Source organism: Neopelma chrysocephalum, unplaced genomic scaffold, assembly GCF_003984885.1.
Source record: "Neopelma chrysocephalum unplaced genomic scaffold, ASM398488v2 Primary Assembly neopelma1_84, whole genome shotgun sequence".
In the NCBI taxonomy this organism is placed as follows: Eukaryota; Metazoa; Chordata; class Aves; order Passeriformes; family Pipridae; genus Neopelma; species Neopelma chrysocephalum.
The window spans coordinates 4756122-4768533 of NW_020897746.1; the positions used below are offsets into that span (position 1 = coordinate 4756122).

The following is a 12412-nucleotide window of genomic DNA, read 5'->3' on the forward strand; positions in this document are numbered from 1 at the left end:
GAAAAATCAAGTACCCCCTGAGAGCCCAAAGGCAAAGGCTGCCCACCCCACAGAGACCCCCCAGCTCCTGCAGCCACAGCACCCAGCCCCATGTTGCCCTTGCCACCTGCCCCAGTTCCCATGGGACTGGGCTGCTGTGGGTGCCTCTGGGAGGAATTCCCACGATGGTGAGTTTTGGGCACTTCCCTCTATGGATTCACTGAGCTGGCAGTTTTTCCCAGGTGGGAACCCACAAGTAGCCCATTTCCCCCATTGCACCCCCTTTATTTTGTAACTAGCCAGTGGGTTGGACTGGGATGGGGTGGGGGAGAAACCAGGCTCAGGACCCTGCAATTCCCCCTGCAAACACCGTAATTCCCTGCAGGACATGCCTGGCCCAGGAGCCAGGATCCCCCAGGAGCTCACCCAGCCCTCCTGTGCTCAAGGCTCCGGAGCCTTGCTGGAACAGGGAAGATGTTGGTGCTTCTGCAAGTTCATGAGAGTTTCTTGCTGATGATTTTTGTAAGGACTTGTCTGATGGGTCACTCTGGTTCAAAGATTTTTCCCAGCATTTGAGTAGTTTACTTTCAAGGCATGTCTGGAAGCACGTGTTTATCTGCTTTTCCGGCTCTCTGCTTTGGACTGAGGTGCTAGAAATCCATGTGTCAATGCCATCAGCAGCAGCCTTCCACCATTCCCACATTTAAGGGAGAAGGGAAACTCTGTCATGCTTTTGAGATCTCAAAAAAGTGAACAGCTGGCAGTGCAACCTCTCTGGGCCCAGTCTCCCAGAGTGTTCCAGAGTGGCCCAGCATGCGTGAGCACATGGATCACCTCTCTCCACGGGGCACAGCTCTCCTGGGCAGGCACAGCTCACCCTGCAAGGGGCACCTGGGGCATGGGCTGCCCAATGTGAGCCGTCCCCAGGGTCATTTTGGGGCTGAAAGTGTTAAAGCCGGAGGTGTCTCGGCACATGGATTCCACCGGCTGCCAGGAGCTGGGCATGCCAGCAGTGAGGGACAATGGGGATGTTCCACAGAGGGCTGGGCTGCTGCTGTGTAACAATGGGTGACCTATGCCAGGGTGGGCCATCGCCTTGAAACAGGGGACACCATAAACAGAGCCATATGCAGCAAGGAACGAGGGGGAGACCGCAGGGGAAGGAGCCTGTCAGCTGCGTGCGTACCTTTGCTCTACCTCCTGCCACACCTCCTGTCACCTGCCATCCCAACTGCTCCTGTCTGGAGCAGTAGCACAGAAGGCCGTTGCTCACAGTAGGTCTGTGTTTTTGGACAGGTCGGCAGCCATGGCAGAGCTCACCCTGGGCCAGATACTGGATTCGGCCATCGGGATGCCCAAGACTGATCCCATCAACTTCGAGCAACTGCGCAACCTGCTGAATGGGATGCTTGTGAACCTGGGCCTGCGGGATCTGGTCGTCCAGGAGAGTGGGGAACCCCCGGAGGGGACCCCGACAATCCCCCCAGCTGCCTCTATGGCTGCTGACCTTGAGGAGTTAAAGCAGAAAACGGAAGCCAATGAAAGAGAAATCGCTGAGGTAGAGGCTCTTCCCAGCCCCCTCCTCTGGGGTCTGCACCACTGTTGTGCTGCTGGGCAGCTGCTGCCCCTTCTTGGCAGCTGAAGATGTGATGGAGGCCCAGCAGTGTCCTGTGCCCTGCGCTGCCCCTGGCTCTGTGCAGACCATAGTGGGGGGAAGGACCTGCTTCCCAGCAACCCTGCCCTGGGGCTCACCCTGCCTTCCCCCTCTCCTAGGTCAGGGCTCTTTGCGAGCAGCTCCGTGTGGAGATAAATGAGGTGAAGGAGCAGCAGTCCCACATGGAGGAGAACATGCAGAAGATGCAGGAGACTCTGAACACAGTGAGCTGCCAGTGGTGCCCCTGGGAGCTGCCCCTTACTGTGTTGCCCTGCCACCCTGCTCTACAGCCCTTGGTGGCTCCCAGCGTGGAGAGCACCAGGAGGGAAGAGTGGGAAGGGTGTCCCCAGAGTGGAATGTGGGAGCTCAGCCCAACCCACCCAGAGCCCCCCCCTCCCCAGAGCACTGCCCCAGGGAGGGCAGAAGGGCACTTCTGCCTGCAGGTGGGACCAGTGGTAGAGGTCACTGCCTACCTCAGCCAGGGATGCTGAAGCACTTGTGAACTAAACAGCCACCAGAAAAGTAAGGTGGGTGCTGGGAAGGAGAGGAGATAAAGATCCACCCATGCAATACAGCCACAGCCCCTGAGCACAGCCCTGCCCAGAGTCCCTCTGCCTTGTGCCTGAGCTAATTTGCAGATGTTCCTTTTAAATCCTGCTCCCGTGTTCTGACTCCTGTCCCTCTCCTCGCTCCACTCCAGGCGAACCTCGAGGATATGGAGGAGAACCTCCACGACCAGCTGACGGACCCTGCCACAGACACTGTCATGGACACTGTCATGGTACATCCTACATCCCTGAGCACACCCGGGCCCTGCTCCAGGATGTGGCTGCACCCCCAGTGCACCCTGTCCCCCCACATCAGGGGATGGGCAGCAATGCTGGGGAGGTCCGTGCTCCTCTGGATCCCGTGGAGGGTGACAAAGATGATTTGGGACCTGGAACATCTGTCTCCTGAGGAAAGGCTGAGGGAGCTGGGCCTGTTCAGCTTTGAGAAGGCTGAGAGGGAGCCAAGGCTGGGAGGGTGGTGCTGAGCATCCAGGGGGGATCCATACCTCGGTTTCCCCAGGAAAAGCTGGGTGGAGAGGCTGGCTTGGGGATGCTGAATGTAGCCCCATGTTGCAGCCATCCCACTCTCTCCTTCCCAGTCTTCCATGAAGGACATTATGGGCGAGGACGGACAGGTTCCCCCGGACTGGCAGCAGGTCCCCCCGGACTGGGAGCAGGGGCCTGGCATGCGCTCACACCCTTGGGAGAACCAGGGGCTGATTGTCATCGGCAGTGAAAGTACGTCTGGGCAGGCCTGGGGAGGGGATCCAGTGGGTGGGAGGGGCACAGGGGGGCAGGCAGGGGGCGTGTGGACTGCTGGGTTTTCCCCCAGCTGTGTTCCCCAGGGCTCCCCCAACCCCAAAGAGTTCCCCCTGTTCTCTTCTTCCAGTTGTCCTCACGGACAGGTTCAGGGCATCCTCACCAAGACAGCGGGATACCCGGTCCCCCAGCCCTGCACCCTCAAAGTCCAGGGCCGAGGCACAGAGCAGCGGGAAGGATTTGCCACCTGGGGTCACGAGCAGCCCCCGAGTCTCCTTCATGGCAAGTGACATGGGATGGAACGACATGGGACGGAACAGCATGGGACCCATCAAGGAGGAAGAGATCCAGATGGGCATCCCCAAGGGAGCAGCTCTTCCCGGCCCCAAGGCATGGAGCAGAGGGAAGAACTTGCCGCATGGGGCTGTGAGCAGCCCCCGAGTCTCCTTCATGGAAAGCGACATGGGATGGAATGACATGGGACAGATCCAGGACGAAGAGATCAAGATGGGCATCTCCAAAGGAGCGGCTCATCGAAGCTCAAGGGCACAGAGCAGAGGGAAGAACTTGCTGCACGGGGTCACGAGCAGCCCCCGAGTGTCCTTCGTGGAAAGTGGTGTGGGATGGGATGAAGTGGATGAGAGTGGGGATGATGAGGAGATCAAGACAAGCATCTCAAAGGCAGAGGCTCTTCCCGGCCTCGACAGGGAACAGATCAAGGACAAAAAGATCAAGATGAGAATCTCCAAGGCAGAGTCTTTTCCCAGCCCCCTGGGTACTTCCCCTGAGATGAACGACATGGAGCAGATCAAGGACGAAGAAATGGAGATGAGCTTCTCTAAGGTAGACTTTTCCCAGCCACCTGGGTGCTTCCTCTTGGATCCCCCTCCCCTGGGGTCTGCACCACTGTTGTGCTGCCCTTAGACCAAGGTCTGGTTTAAACCCAGGCTCACAGCAGCACAGGGAGCTTCACTGAGAAAAGGGGATGGAGTTTTGGGGGCAAGAACTGGGGCTGAAACACTGCTCTGCTTGCTCAGACAAAGAGTTTGGATGGCAGTGTCACTGCCCTGAGAGTGCATCCAGGATCCCCTGGCATCCACACCCCCATCCAGCCCATGAAGGCAGTACGAGGCCACCCAACATCACAGAGCCTCTGGATCCCAGATGAGAGTGTGGCTGGGACTGACAGGTGAGTGCCACGGGAACAGCGATGGCTTTGGGGACGGCACTGGCCCTGTTTCCTCCACAGGGCCCATGTGGGGCCCTGGCATCAGACCCATTTATCTGCTGATCGAACCGTGGAGATGCTGGTGATGGAGCTGTGCTGTCTCCTCCCTGTGGTAGCAGGTCCCGGACAGCCAAGGAGGCACAAGGAAGGGGCAGCTTCAGGATGGAGCCCTCTGGGATGTGAGTACAAAGCTTTCCTGACAAGTGTAGGGGACAGGGGACGAGTGTAGGGAACAGGGGACAGCAGGTCATCCCCCCAGGCAGGGCTGTGATGGTGCCAGAGCCGGGCATGACCTGCTCTCCTGGCACGGCTCAGGGGGGTCCTGAGCACTGACCAAGCGAGGACAGGGGTGTGAGGGCCGGTTGGGATGGCAGGTGTGGTGCCACCTCACCTCCCTGCCTGCCCTGGGCAGCCATGAGCAGCCCAAGCATTTTGGAGACACCAGCAGGACCCGAGGCTTTTGGGTACCTCCCTCTGCAGATTCACTGTTACCTGGTATGAGCTGGAGCTTCTCTCCCGGAAAATAACCCATCTCCCCTATCGCCCCCCTTTGTTTTGTAACCAGCCAGTGGGTTGGGCTGTGCTGGGGTGGAGTAGAAACCATGCTCAGCACCCCGCGATTCCCCCTATGAACACCATAACTCCCTGCAGCGAACTGGCTGCTGCCTGCACAGGTGGGGCTGCATCCCCCCGGGAGCTCACCCAGCCCTTTTCTCCCCATTTTAGGAAGCTCCTAAAGGTGCCCTCTCCCGAGTTCTTGCCCAGAGACCAGCCCTTCACCATGCAGTTTCCTGGCCCGTGAGTAGCAGCGGCACCGGTGCCTCGGGGGCTGCGTGGGTGGGACAGGGGCAGGGGGGTGCTGGCAGTGCCCTGCTGGGGCAGGGATGGCTCGTTTGGCCCCTGTCACCCACCCGTGTCTCCTGCCCTTTCCAGGCCCTCTCCACCCGGGTCTCCTGCCCTCCCTGGGCTCTCTCCACCCGGGTCTCCTGCCCGCTCCAGGCGCTCCGATATCATCCCCTACACGCCGCCGCCGTCCCCCGGGCTCACGGGGCGCCTGCCCCCCATCGTCAAACAGTACCAGGAGCGCGGCCAAAGGTCGGGACGTGGGCCCTGGGGGTGTGGGGGAGCCCTGCCCAGCAAGGAGAGCTCTTCTCTGGGTGGGGGCGGAGGGGCCCGGGGGTGCCGGCAGGAGAGAGGGGCTGCGGAGGGTCAGGTTTTACAGCCCCACCCTGTCTAGTCCAGTTCTCTTGTCTCGATGGCACTGAAGCCGCATGTGGCGAGTTGTGTCTGGTCTCTGCCTGAGCTCAGGCTTGGTGGGGGCTCGGGTGCCTCCTGTGAATGAGTTCCCAAAACCAAGCCCTGCAGCTGGGACAGCCCAGCTCCTGCCTCCTGGCGTCCCCTGCGGAGGGCACAGGGTCCTGCCCTGGCCGCGGGTCCGTCCGGGGCTGTGGGGAAAGGGCAGGTCCCTGCAGGGCTGGACGGGTCTCCTGCAGCAGCTGGAGGGGAGCCGGTAGCCCCCCAGGGAGCCCCCCTGTCCCCCTCCCTGGCATAGCAGGGTGAAACACGGGGTGCCACGGTGCTGAGCACTGAGCATCCCTGTGCCCCACCCCGCAGGGAGCAGGCAGAGAGCTATTCCCGCAGATCCCCCATGTACTGTGGGGGCCGGCACACCAGCATCTGCCCAGTGCAGCCGATGGAGCCCCTCCTCCCAGACCCCAGCAAGGTAGGGATGATGAAGATGGGGATATAGGCTGGGGCAGCCGAGGCGGGGAGGGTGATGCTGAGCATCCTGGGGGGATCCGTGCCTCAGTTCTCTCTGGAAGAGCTGAGTAGGGAGGCTGGCTTAGGGATGCTGAATGCAGCCCAGAGTTCCAGCCATCCCCCTCTCTCCTTTCCAGCCCGGCGTGTTTGACCTGGTGGGCAGGGATGGAATCGTCTACCGAGGTCGGCAGTGCAGGAGGACTCCTATGGGGTCCTGGACGGAAGGAGCAACCTATTCCAATCTGCAGTAAAGGGCTACGAGCAGCCAAGCATCTGTGCTTCCTGAGTGGAGTGGCCTTGGATCAGGATCTTTCCTTCTTGAACAAGGAGGGGCTGCTGGAGGAGCTGAAAACAGCACCTCCCAGGGTCTGTGTCAGCCCCCTGCTCCCCCTGGCACCCCCTGGCCCCTGCCAGGGGACCCTGTGGCCCCAAAGGAGGTCTGGGGGAGCCGAGTGGTGCAGCAGAAGGAGGATGTTCCTTTGCCTCCAGAGAGGCAGTGGGAAAGGGGGGTCTCAGCAGAAAGAGCAGCAGCAGGACACGGTTTAATGTCAAGTGAATCCCACCCCAAGCCCGCTGGTTTGCTATCGATTATCCCATGGGATGAGCATCACCGGGCTGCTTTCTTTATCTCCAAGGGAAGGAAGCCCCTTGTCCCTCTCCCCTTTGTCGTCCCCCCCCCCCCCCCCCCCCCCCCCCCCTCCTCCCACCAACGGAAAGAGGAAGGCACGAGCCCCGCTGCTTCCCACCTCCAGACGAGAGCACCGTAACCTGTCCCTGCCCCCCTGGGGGGAACACACGCCCCCTCCTTTCCCTTATGCCACCCCCAGGGATTAGCGCTGCTTTCCCAGCCCCTCCCGAGCCAGCGCGGGGGGAGCCGAGGGTGTCACGGCTGGGGACACGTGGCCGGGGTTGTCCCCACAGCACACAGGGAACGACTCGTGGGGGAAGGGGGGACACAAAGCCGGTGACACCTCTCGGATGAGTGGGAGGGTGAGAAACACCGAGGGGAACCCCAGAGGCAGCCAGGGAGGACACGGAGCTTAGGGGGAACATCCCCTCAACACCCGTGGTGTGTCTCCGGGGGCTGCTCCATGGAAAACTCGCTCTCCTGGTGAATGTTCTCCCCAAACTGCAGGGGGAAGCCCAAAAACCTTCTGCCACACAGACAGACTCCATCCCTGTCCACCCTTCTGTGCTCCAGAGGCACCTTAGTCCGTAGGGAGCACCCCCTCCAATGTTTTCCTTGGTGGGTTTGGTTTTTCAGGAGGAAAGAATGGGTGCTCAAAACCTGCTTCTGGGGTGCTGAGGTGGGTGCAGCAGGATCTGGGGTCCCCCCAGTGCCACCTCCAGTAGGATAACTGGGAGCACTCTGAGCAAACCACCAGGCACCAGAGCAGAGCCATCAAAGGACCATCCTGCACCCCTGGGTGGGGCTGAGGGGATGAAAAACACCCTGGGGACTAATTGCATTTGCAGGATATGGCCCAGCTGGGGGGACCCCTTTGGTACTCATCATCCCTCCGGCTCAGCACCTCTCCCACCCCCTGCCCCATCTGCAGCCCCTGGGACCCAGCTGCACCCTGTTAACACCCTCACCCTCCTATACCCCCTAAACACACACCAGCCTCACATCCCTCCTTGGGTGCTCTGTGTGCTGCTGGAGCAGGTGAGTAGCCCCAGATGGGGGATTTTTTTAGCCTTTTCTCCTTGGGAGGTTGTACCATCCTGGGGGTCTCTCCATCCCTGGGGGATGCTTTGCCACTGTGCTTTGAGCCCCCCAGCCTTTCCTGGCATCTCCAGATCTGCTGTGTTCCCATTTTGGGGGTTGTTACCCTAGTTGCTTGCTGTGTGGCCTTGGCCTGGTGGCCCTTCTGCAGTGGGGAGCAGTCAGAGGGCATCACCCCCCAGCACAGGGTTTCCCCAAAAGCCTGGCAGCCCCTGAGTGTCCCAACAGTGCTGAGGCCTGGGGGGCTCATCACATGGGTGGGGATGGGGTGGTTTGCAGGCTGTGAGATTTTGTGAGGGGACAAGATGGGGTTTGGGCTGTACCCCCTGGCACAGGGGGGTCCTCGCTGTGCTGGCACAGCACCTCCATGGCTTTGGGGGTGCTGGGGGTCTCCCCTTCCCTCTGCCCCCCTCTTTGGGGATGGCAGCAGTGGTTTGGGGAGGCAGAGCGTGGGACTTGGGGCAGCTCCTGGAGGGGGGGGCCAGTCCCCACTGGTGACACTGTAGCACGGGAGGGTTGTCTCCCCCATTCTCAGTGCCCAGCCAGGAGAGAGAAAAGGCAGGGACAGCTGGTGTTAAAAAAGTGATTTTGTTTTTGTTTTGGTATTTTTTTTATTATTTTTAAATTAATAAAAAACCTTCAACCTGTTTTTTGCCGTTTTTTTCTTTTTTTTTTCTTTTTTTTCTTTTCTTTTTTTTTTTTTAAGCAAGATTGGTTTGAAGACTAAAAAACCCCCTCCCAACCCCCCAACTCTCCCTGGGGAAGGGCCATGTATGGCAGTTGCAGGGACAGAGGGAGCATCACCTTGATGATTCCCCAGGCCCTGGGGGTGCTGAGGGAGGGAGGAAGGACGGGGTTGGGGGGAAGTCCAGGGGGGGTCTGTGCAAGAAGCTGGGCTGAATTTCAGAAGCCAGAGGAGAGGCTGGTTTGCTCTGGGCACTGTGACAAGCGTCCAGGAAACCCAGAGCTGGGGGGAGAGGGGTGTCCAGTGCCCCCATGGCCATGATGTGGGGTGCTGACAGCCACCTCCATCCATTCATTTTTGTTATTCCTGTCCCCCCCCTTCCCTCTCCTGCCCTGATGTAGGGATGCCAGGTGGGGGTAGAGCCATAGGGAAACGCCCCCCCCCAGACACCCAGCAGCTGCCTCCACACTGCTACTCCTTCTCTCTGGATTTATATACATTAGATATATTTATATATTATAGTTATATATTTTAAAAAAAACAGGGGGGGAGGGGAGGAGAAAAGACCAGCCAGCGACTCTTGCAGAGGCACTCAGAGGCTGGTGCCCTCCCCAGCAGCATGTGCTCCAACCCCCCCCCTTAAAAATAATAATAAAACCTAGAAAATTATTCCAGTGCGTTTCTTGGCGAGCCCCTGCTCCCAACGCCCCGGCCCAGACCCCCCCCATTTCCTCAGACCCTCCCCCCAACCCTCCTCCAACCCCAGTCTTATCTCTGGCCGTCCATGGTGGCCACGGCTTTCTGTGGGGGGGCTGCAGGCGGGGGAGCGGGGGGCCAGGAGGGCTGCGGGTGGTGCAGGTGGTGGGCGAGGCCGTGGGTGGTGGGCGAGGATGGGGGCAGCCAGGCGGGCTGGTGGCTGGGGGGCGAGGAGGCCCAGAAGGGGCTGAAGCTGCCCGGGGGGGAGCAGGCCATGGAGGTGATGGGGCTGTTGCTGCTCTGGAGGCTCTCCGAGGTCCGCAGCTTGGAGAACATGGCCAACGCGTCCGGGAAGTTGGGCGGCGTGGCCGGCGTGTTGCTGGGGGTGCACATCTGCGGGGCACGGGAGAAAGGGGGGTGTCAGGTCAGTCAGAGAGGCTTTTGGGGGGGGTCCCAGCCCACCCCCAGTAGCCAGAGCCATTGCCTTTCACCCATCGTGTTTCACCACCACCAGGGATCCTGCCTGTATCCCACGCCTGGCACCCCCCAGATCCCAGGGATGCTCAGAGCCCGGGACTGGGATATCTGGCCCTTGAGGGTCTGTGTGGCTCCCACAAAGCTGCCTGGGGAGTGTCTCCAGTGAATCTAGGAAGGACACTTTGGACCATCCAGGATGCTCAAAGCCCAGGGATGAGGCAGGTTTGGGGAGCAGCAGGGACAGGGCTGATGCAAAAGGATGCAGTGTGATGGGTGGGGAGGGTGTTGGGGTCCCCCCGGCCCTGCAGGACCCTCTTTCACCCAGTTCCTTTACCCCTCTTCCCCTTTGCACCCTGCTATGGCAGGGAGAGCAAAAGGCAGGCAGTGCCCCTCGAGGCCCCCCAGTTCCTGGTACAGCCCCTGCCTTCTGCGTATCCAGCTAAATTTAGCACCTGGACAGTGATGGATTTGGGCCTTTTTCCAGCCAATCTCCCCAGCTGAGGAGAATCCATCAGGTGGGACCCAGCCTAGCACTGGGGCTCAGGGGCTGGCACAGGGAACCCCCAGTTCAGCAAAGCACTTGTTAAACTGAGTACTGCGGGTGATAAAAGGGAAATGGGGGGGTGTGTGCAAACTCCCATGAGGCTGCACACACAGGGAAGGGGTATGGGCAGGGAGGGCACACGTGGGCAGGGGGATGCACTGCCAGAGGATGCCTGAACATGGGGGTTGTGGGTGCACAGTGGGGGCTTCACCCCTCTGGGTTAAACCCATTCCAAATCCCTGTGGCCCTCAGGGAGCCACAGCTCCTGTCAGATGCTTGTGGGGACTTTGAGCAGATTAAGGGGCTTGGGCAGCATCTGCTGCCTTTAGCAATGGGGGATTGAGGGGAGTTTCTGATGGTGAATAGCTCCTGCATCTCTCCTTTCCTGGGATTTGCCCCTGGCTGGTGCTCAGCAGCCCCCTGAGGCTCCCCAGCACAGGCCAACATCTAAATCCCTGTTATAGGTTCGTCCTCATCCCCATCCCAGCCACCCTTAGTGATGCAGGGATCAGAGGAGCGATGGCCAAACCCTGGTTGCTGGTCTATTTGAAGTTGGGGTGCTCTGTGCTGGCTGTGGGATGGATGAGCTCCCATCAACCTGCAGAGCTGGGGCACCCCAAAAATGCAATCGTGGCCAGGCTGGCACTGAAGGGGTTTGTGGTGAGCCAGGGATGTTCCTCCACAGAACTCATTTCAGAGCTCAGCTTGAAGTGGTGCTGATCCAGTTTTTTTTTTTAAATAACCTATACATTTGGCAGCATCTGAAAAGATACTTGTTGCAAAAAAAAAAAAAAGGACCAAAAAAAGACCAAAAAAATGTCATTTACTCTGTTTTGAAAAAATCCAACCACCACCAGAGCCATACACACACACCAACTGCCAGCCCTGGACTGAGGTTGGATGTGATGCTGGAGAGGGGACACAGCTCTGAGCTTCTGGGGTGGTGTTTGCCAGATTAATTTAAAACATTAATTTAAAAAAAAAAAGAATTGTCATGTAATTATTGCCTTCTTTCTCCAACACTTGTGGAGGAGCTCTGAGGGTCGATCCCACCACAAGCAGCCACACCGACACCCCAAACAGTTCTGGGGAATCCCGGTCCCACAGCCCGGAATCTGGAGGGGTTTGGGAAGTTCCCCCCTCCACAGAGGTGACAGTGACGAGCTGCCCCACTCTGAACTGTGGCTGCCGCTCTCAGACCTTTGTTCCCTGACGCTTGAAAAAGAAATAGAAACCGCAAGCACAAAGCTCCTCATCTCACCCCTGCCCTGAGCCGTGTGGGGCATTTCAGACTGCAGGAAACAGGGTGCTGGGAAGGGGGCAAACAGTAAAAAAAAAAAATCCTAAAAGTGGGAGTATTTGGGGAGAAGGTCAAAGGTATTTTTACACCACGTGGGGCACACGGTGTTAGGAAAACACACAGCTGGGGAGGGGGAGAGTTGACCAGTTCTGGACCCTCCGTGCTGGGCAGGGTGGGGGTGTCATGTTTGGGGTGGGTGGTGGGTCTCACTCGGCCCTGGGGAGCTCAGGGATAGGGCTGGGATGGGTTTCATCAGCGCTGCTTTGCATTCTGCTTCCGGCAGCCGCCCAGGAATCGCCCCACCAGGCTTTTGGTGTGAAAACACAGCGAGGCCTCAGATCTGCCGGCAGCTCTCCCGTCCCCCTTCCCACCCAGAACGGAGGTTTTCCATAAAATGACCCCTTTGCAAACGCCCAGAGGTGGCAAATAAAACGTGCAGGGGGGAGGAGGAATTAAAATAAAAGGGGGTTTCGGTGGGAGCCAGCTGGCAAAATGACTTTCTCTGAGGCTCAGAGAGCTCTCGCTGCCGGCAATGCCTGGCCGGCTGGAGATTCCCTGGCAGCGTGAGAAAAGGAGGAAAATTCGGCTTAACCCACATCCACCCCTTCCCCCGAGCACGGCCCTTTCAGTTCCCTCACTAGGGGGGAAAAAAAAAATTCAAAAACCCCAAGAAACACAACACAAAACACCCGGAGGGGAATAACTTCCTCCCTTCGGCCAAGGGGGATGTGCCCTCGGCCAAGGTCAAGTGGCGTTTGGGGGGAAGGAGGAGGTGGGGAGGGGGGGACAGACGTGGCCCCCCCGGGCTGGGGGAGCCGAACTTCCAGCGCGATGCTCGCGGAGACAAACTATTTCCTGGCAGACATTTTAGCTCGTGTTTACATTCTCCGGCTGCGTGTTCCTGCGGGCGCAGAGCAATATGGCTGGCAGGGGAGCTGACAGCTCCGCGGGCCGGGGGGCTGCACGACCCTCGGGGGCCGCCCCGAGGCGGGGGCTGCTGGTCTGGAGGGTCCCGAGCCGCGTGGTGCTCGTAGGTGTGGGGGGGTCGGGGGGGC

At 59.4% G+C, this 12412-nt stretch overlaps 2 protein-coding genes across 5 annotated transcripts; one reads left to right on the top strand and one right to left on the bottom strand.

Annotated features, from left to right (window-relative positions):
• Window positions 1-730: 730 nt before the first annotated feature.
• Window positions 731-6201, top strand: LOC113971614. Of its 4 annotated transcripts, none has more exons than XM_027691717.1 (13): window positions 731-841; window positions 1276-1537; window positions 1753-1855; window positions 2332-2414; window positions 2781-2919; window positions 3071-3631; window positions 3701-3783; window positions 3978-4129; window positions 4279-4347; window positions 4895-4966; window positions 5102-5263; window positions 5783-5891; window positions 6067-6201. In XM_027691717.1, exons 2-13 carry the CDS (start codon window positions 1286-1288, stop codon window positions 6178-6180), a joined length of 1899 nt encoding a protein of 632 aa, XP_027547518.1. In that variant the 5' UTR covers window positions 731-841; window positions 1276-1285; the 3' UTR covers window positions 6181-6201. The 4 variants fall into 4 exon arrangements, with proteins under 4 accessions (XP_027547518.1, XP_027547517.1, XP_027547515.1 ...); XM_027691716.1 differs by lacking the exon at window positions 731-841 and adding an exon at window positions 873-1157; XM_027691714.1 differs by lacking the exon at window positions 731-841 and adding an exon at window positions 873-1152.
• A 2144-nt stretch (window positions 6202-8345) lies between these two features.
• On the bottom strand, window positions 8346-12338 carry UBALD2 (UBA like domain containing 2). The gene has a single exon (XM_027691718.1). The coding sequence runs from the start codon at window positions 9427-9429 to the stop codon at window positions 9109-9111; it is 321 nt and encodes a 106-aa protein (XP_027547519.1). The 5' UTR covers window positions 9430-12338; the 3' UTR covers window positions 8346-9108.
• Between the last annotated feature and the right edge of the window lie 74 nt (window positions 12339-12412).